This window comes from Cynoglossus semilaevis, chromosome 20 (genome assembly GCF_000523025.1).
Source record: "Cynoglossus semilaevis isolate Cse_v1.0 chromosome 20, Cse_v1.0, whole genome shotgun sequence".
Taxonomy (NCBI): domain Eukaryota; kingdom Metazoa; phylum Chordata; class Actinopteri; order Pleuronectiformes; family Cynoglossidae; genus Cynoglossus; species Cynoglossus semilaevis.
This window is the reverse complement of record NC_024326.1, coordinates 9,735,478-9,741,686: the sequence shown is the minus strand read 5'-3', so window position 1 is coordinate 9,741,686 and position 6,209 is coordinate 9,735,478. Positions and strand designations below refer to the sequence as shown.

General features: G+C 41.5%; 1 protein-coding gene across 1 annotated transcript in view; it reads left to right on the top strand.

The window, feature by feature from the left end:
- The first annotated feature begins 3,165 nt into the window (after positions 1-3,165).
- LOC103396488 (excitatory amino acid transporter 1-like) overlaps positions 3,166-6,209 on the top strand; it is a 4,224-nt gene continuing 1,180 nt past the window's right edge. Inside the window, exons 1-7 of the mRNA XM_025052440.1 lie at positions 3,166-4,186; positions 4,273-4,410; positions 5,090-5,297; positions 5,388-5,430; positions 5,517-5,577; positions 5,667-5,841; positions 5,958-6,191. Coding sequence (XP_024908208.1) covers positions 3,769-4,186; positions 4,273-4,410; positions 5,090-5,297; positions 5,388-5,430; positions 5,517-5,577; positions 5,667-5,841; positions 5,958-6,191 — 1,277 coding nt within the window. The 5' untranslated portion in view covers positions 3,166-3,768. The remainder of the gene's footprint in view (positions 4,187-4,272; positions 4,411-5,089; positions 5,298-5,387; positions 5,431-5,516; positions 5,578-5,666; positions 5,842-5,957; positions 6,192-6,209) is intronic.

Here is a 6,209-nt window from a genome sequence, read left to right as displayed (position 1 = left end):
TAAGACAAGTGTTTAGAGAATTCTTACCATCGTTGAGGTCCCGATCGTAGACAATAATGTGCACATGTTGTCTCTATAAGAAGACTAACAGCAACATCATCCACTGCCGGTACTTCTAACTCTAACGCTTTAAATCCCTGAAATCCCCTGCACACAAGTGGAGACGGGCCCTGCGGTCCAGCTCCTGCACAGCAACCTGCAGCGTCGTCTGCTCTCCGCTGGAGAAGCTGTCCTCAGACACACAGACAGGACAGCAGAGCGTCAGGAGCACTGGTCGTAGAAGCAAAGAGTTTAAGAGGTTTATTAATTGGAATCCTTCCCCTTTAAGAATGACTGACAGTTGTTTTCTGCCAAAGTAATTGCTCCAAATGTGTCCTGCATTCACACCACAGAGGGAGGTCATTGCTAATGAATCCCAGACAAAACTTTCTTTCACAAAATCTATTGTCTGACAGATAATGGCTTGCACTGAGAGTTTTTGCTAATCCTTTCATTATAGACAAAGTATGGTGGTGGGGGGGGGACACAGAGATGGGCCGGGGGACACGTTGTAATGATCGGTGTTCATGAAGTAGTTCAATTTGACTCAGGACCTCGTTCTGCTGGTGAGATTTGATATGAAAAATTAAATAAAAAAAAAACATTTTAATATGAAAGAGACGTTTGTTATGAAACACAGATCAAGTTCATCAATGTGTAAATGTACTGTACGCTCAAGGTAAAGTTAAACCTCCAGTGTAAAGTGCAAATTTAAAACTAGTACTGTAAGACAAATAAACCTGTTGCACCTCGTTACGTTGTTTAAAGTCAGCTAGTTTTGGGGGGTGAGTGAGGGATTGGGGGAGTGGGGGAGTGGGGGTGGACGATGCGTCCTGGATTCTACTTTGCGACTTAGCAGCAGCAACACTTTGGCAGCTGTGCTACAAGTGTTGCAGAGATCAATCCTGTCCTTAATGAGCCTAACGACTTGACCAGAGATTTCCTCTGACCTCACTCCGCCTCTCTGGAAATATATTTAGTAAATTTTTTTGCAAGCCAAGTACAAAATCCATTGGGAAAAATCAGTTGCATGTATGCAACAAGAGAAAAAAAAGTTTCAGACATAATTCTTTGGAGCGGAGTTTTATTTTTATTGTTTTAACCTTTTGGCAGAATAAATGAAATATGGATTTGAGTGATCAGTGTCTGCAGGAGTGTTCCTGGATGTTCAGCAGTACGGCAGATTTAACTGTACACCTTTCATACGCATGACATATGTCTAAGCAGCTGAGGAGGTGGAAAGGCTAACTAGTTTAAAGCCATATGGCTGCGTCGCCCGTGCTTTCTATAAGCAGAATGGCTCTGGGTTAAGTGGCTTTGGCCGTGCACCTTGTCAGGTTGTCAAGGTTGTTTTCCAGGAAACCAGAGACCACAAAGCCCATTACACTTACCTGTGACAGGCAAACTTTGCTAATAGTCAATCATAACTCACTGTACTTATTTTAAGTAATCCCAGTGATCAACAAATACCAACTGAAATTAGTGGTCAACAAAAAAGCACTCCTCTCTTCCTCTCTCTCAAACTAATGAAAGCAACAGGTGAATAATCATGTGACTCGCTACCAATCACCAATAATATAGAAGAAGCAGTGTATTGTCATGTTACAACATTTATTTTGCATTTATATTTGTGATATTGCATGTTGTCATGAACCATTATTTTCTAATTGCACTCATCATGAAGTCAGTGGCTCATGTGTAATTCAGCTTCTACAACATCATTGGGTCCAATTAAAAAATGATTTGTTATTACATTAGCATTTCCATCAACTCCAGCTTCCACTTCTCTGCTGTAATATTATTTTGAATGAAATTCATTTCATTATTTAATTCTTTCTTCAGCCACAGCAACTGTCACCAAGCTTTGCTCCTGATATCGTGTCATTTCATTGGACACGGATGTTATAATGAAATGATTATCATTTCATCACATTAATATATTAAAGCTTTCCCTCTTTGCTCATTTCTCCATTATCCTAATTGAGCACAAATTGGTTAAGAAGGTGCAACATAGCTATCAAGCTCCTTAGTTTTATCAGATGACATTATAAGTCCCTTCCATCCTATTAGGAAGAAAGCGGCTAATGGTGGAAGGCGCTGTGTCAGCTTACACGGGGGAGAAGAGGGAAGGTGTGCAGCAAGGGGCGAAGGAAAGGGGGGCAAAGAAAAGGCTAAAGGGTAAATGACGCTACTGTTGGTTCTGGAATGTCAGGGAATGAATCTCGGAGGTCGGTGTTAGATGAATAACACCACAAAAGAGGAAATATAATAATAATAATAATAATAATAATACATGACAAAAGTATGTTAGTTTTTTCAAAAGCTGTCGTAAAAGTTTTAAAAAGTTTATGACAACATGGATAATGTTTCTTTTAGCCAGGACAAGGAATCTGTTGCACTTTAGATGGATGGATGGATGGATGGATGGATGGATGGATGGATGGATGGGCGTTGTACTGTACTGCATCAGATAAAATTCTTTCACCTCACTCCCAGCTCCTGCTCTGTGGTGATGTCATCATCAGTAACAGGCTCCATGTCATTATTACTGCAGCACATTACAGTGTACACACCAAACACCGCAGCGTGTGCAGGAATAGATTTGTGTGGTCTGTCTGGGCCCTGACTCAGTTTTAATCAGATTAGCTGCACAGGGAGCTGCAGCGTGGAACACATTTACAGTTAACACTGGCGTCTGTGAGTTCCTCCTTCAGATACACTTTCAGACCAGTGGTCGAGTCGAGGAGACAATAACATGTTTGTGTTTCCCACAAAGCGAGTATAACTACAGCATCTGTGAAGATGAAAACTTTTCCACAGGAAGTTCACGGTTTAGATAAAGATCGTAGAGACAAACAAACTCCACTGTGGCTGAGAGACAATAAGGTATACATTTGTAATGGTTAGGGGGAGGGGCTAGGGAATGGATTTCATCAATGAGAAGTGTGTGTGTCTGTGTGTGTTTGGCAATCCCTAATGATGGAAATACAACAGCTGTTGCATGTCCACATGGTTTAATTTAAATCAGAACAAAAATAAAAACTATGAAAATCCATTCATGGTTTAATTTAAATCAGAACAAAAAAAAAATCCATCCCTCCTTTGTTTGTTTTGACAGGCCTGTTTGTGTCTTCGTTATCGTCATCACAGACAGAGCCCTCGCCCTGACCAATCACATCATTTTGTAATGTGATTAAATAATTATTCTTTTAAAGTCCACTGCGGAGGAGATGGGTTTAATGGTGGCTTCCTTTAACTGAGCCCTGACCAGTTATTGCACACACACCATAATCCTCTTCTCTGGCTAATTTGAGCGCTGAGTAAATAACCCCCTCCAAAGCCGTCCTGTAAGCCTGCTTCATGTCCGTGGATGTCACTCATGCATCACACAGAAGTGCATCATGGTCTTGGAGTAAACCTGGTTACTAGATGTTCATATGTTATAATTGTGTAAACTAACTAAGAAGTACATTTGAATAAAGTTAGGCAGGTTTTAGAAATCATTATTAATTAGCAAAGTATAATAAAGATTTAAGTTTTTAACACTTTTTAAAGGTATCAAAGTTTTATTTCCTATTTTTCTCATTTCGTGTCCTTGCTGCACGTAGTGGTTCCAGAAGTTCATTCACTTTTAAATGGGGGGCCTGCTCAACCCCCCAGATACAAACAATACCTCCCTTGTTCATTTGTCGTCATGGTGAATTTTCTGTCACTATTCTCACGTTCTGAATGGGTTTTATTGGTTTGCAGGAAAACTCCTCTTACCCTCAGTCGACGAAAGCTTCTGCAACTGAGAGGAGAAAAAAAACAACCCTCGGAGTTTTCTCTGGTAGTGTTTATCATCTGAAAACATTTCTTCCCTGTAGCGCAGTACTTTTCAACTGCCATTACGTCAAGTTTGTAAAGTTGTGTAATTTGTTTCTGCATCTAAACCAGACTTCTGCCTTCGAGGACGTCAGAGATTTTTGTTTTCCTACTGACTGCCTGATTTCACGGAATATGGAGGAGAAGCAGCAAAGCTTTCAAGAACTGTCTGAGTTGGACAAGACGGCGAGTCCAAGATCTTCATCTCAAACTGGATCAAAAGTTGTGGTTTTCCTCAGGAGAAATGCCTTTGTCATCCTGACGGTAGTCGGTGTGGCCTTGGGTGAGTCTAGAAGTTGAACAACTTTTTGGGGTTTGTTGTTGTTCTTTTCTTTTCTTTCTCTCACGCTGTGCTGGTGTATGTTGAAGGCATGGCTCTGGGCAGTGCCCTGAGATTTGCCCAACTCTCAGCCAGAGACATTCACTATTTAACCTTTCCTGGGGAGCTGCTGCTGAGAGTCCTCCAGATGGTGGTGCTTCCTCTGATTGTTTCCAGTCTTATATCAGGTGAGCAGTTCATTTCCACCATGGTGAAATTTAAAACTTTCAAGGATGTTTTGAGTTGCAGGAAACTAAGTGTTTTATGTTTTTATTAATCCAGAGGGAAAAAACCCCTGTGTTTTACAGACACGTGTCCTTATCTAACTGCATCCCTGAGAGTATTATTGAAGTACTCTGAGGTCATTCAGTGTGGTACTTTAACTTGAATCCTCCTGTTTCTCACACAGGAAGTCTAAAGTACTGCATGTTCATTTGTTATTCCCGTTGTGTTTTCGTAAACAAGGCCTTACAGTCCATTTAAATCAGACTTTAACGCTCTCATGGATGACCCTCGTGCTCATCTTCACATGATGATGGTTAGAGTCAATGGGACACATTGTGTTTTCAGCCAGAGGAGATGGAAAAAAAGTCTTTGATGTGACTGATAATTATTACATTCTTAACATTCCTGTGAAGGGTGACATCTGTTCTTACTTCATCTTAATGACTTTATTCAGACACAGTCAGAGGTTTATCTGTGCAACGTATTTCCTCAACTTTCCTGATTTCAAAATCTATTATACAAATGAATGCTTGATGATGAAATGTAAAGAGTTAATATATCATTTATTCACCAGCATTAATGTAACAAAGTTATACTTCACGCCCATTCACTGCAGTTTCCACTGTATTTTCTCATCATCAGGGATGTCGTCCGTGGACGCCAAGGCCTGCGGTAGGATTGGACTACGGGCCTTCTGCTATTATATGCTAACCTCACTGATAGCCGGCACCACCGGCATTATCATGACTGTAAGCATTCAGCCGGGGAAATCATCCAGTATCACCTCCACCTCCTCTGGTGTGGCGGGACAGCCGGTGGAGAGCGCTGATGCCTTTTTAGACTTGATCAGGTTCGTACTGTAACAATGAGAGATAAAATTCAACTGGATATTTAACTCTGACAAGTTATTATTATTATTATTATTTTACAAATTCTACAGAAATATGATCCCCTCAAACCTGGTTGAAGCTTGTTTCAGAAAGGTAGGAACTCCAGAGCCGATGGCTATGTTTAAATATGAACTCTTTATTCCTTAACATTATATATTTTTGATTTGATTTTACTGCAGTATAAAACAGTGTATTTCGAGTCTGCTGCTCCTGCAGGGACCAACGTGACCAGCGGAGAACGTGAGTTATCAGTTTAATGGTCTAACACCATGTTTACCAGTTCCTTAACATATGTGTATGACGCGTGTGGTTGTTGCTGGGTCTTTCAGACGTCACTGTGCCGATGGCAGGCACAGCCAACGGAATAAACACCCTGGGTCTGTTGGTCTTCTCCGTGTTCTTCGGCTCCATCCTGGGCAGCATGGAGGCTGAGGGCAAACCTCTGAGGGACTTCTTTGACTGCCTGAATAAAGCTATCATGCGCCTGGTCAGCATTGTCATCTGGTTGGTTTGGAACAACGACAGTTTCCACACAGTTGCATCAAATAAGGGGAAATTGGGTTTGAAATTATGCAACAGTGGGGAAACTGCACTGATTTAAAATGGAGTTGCATTGGCAGGTTCACACCAGTGGGGATGCTGTTCCTGGTGGCTGGGCAGGTTGTGAAGATGACAGATGTCAGGAAAATAGGACATGAAGTTGTCATGTACACCATCACGGTGGTCAGCGGTCTGATGATCCACTGCTTCATCACCCTGCCCCTCATCTACTTCGCCTTCACGCGGAAGAATCCGTTCATTCTGATGAGCGGTGCATTACAGGCTCTGGCCACAGCGTTTGGAACTTCATCCAGGTGAAGCAAAAAAAAAAA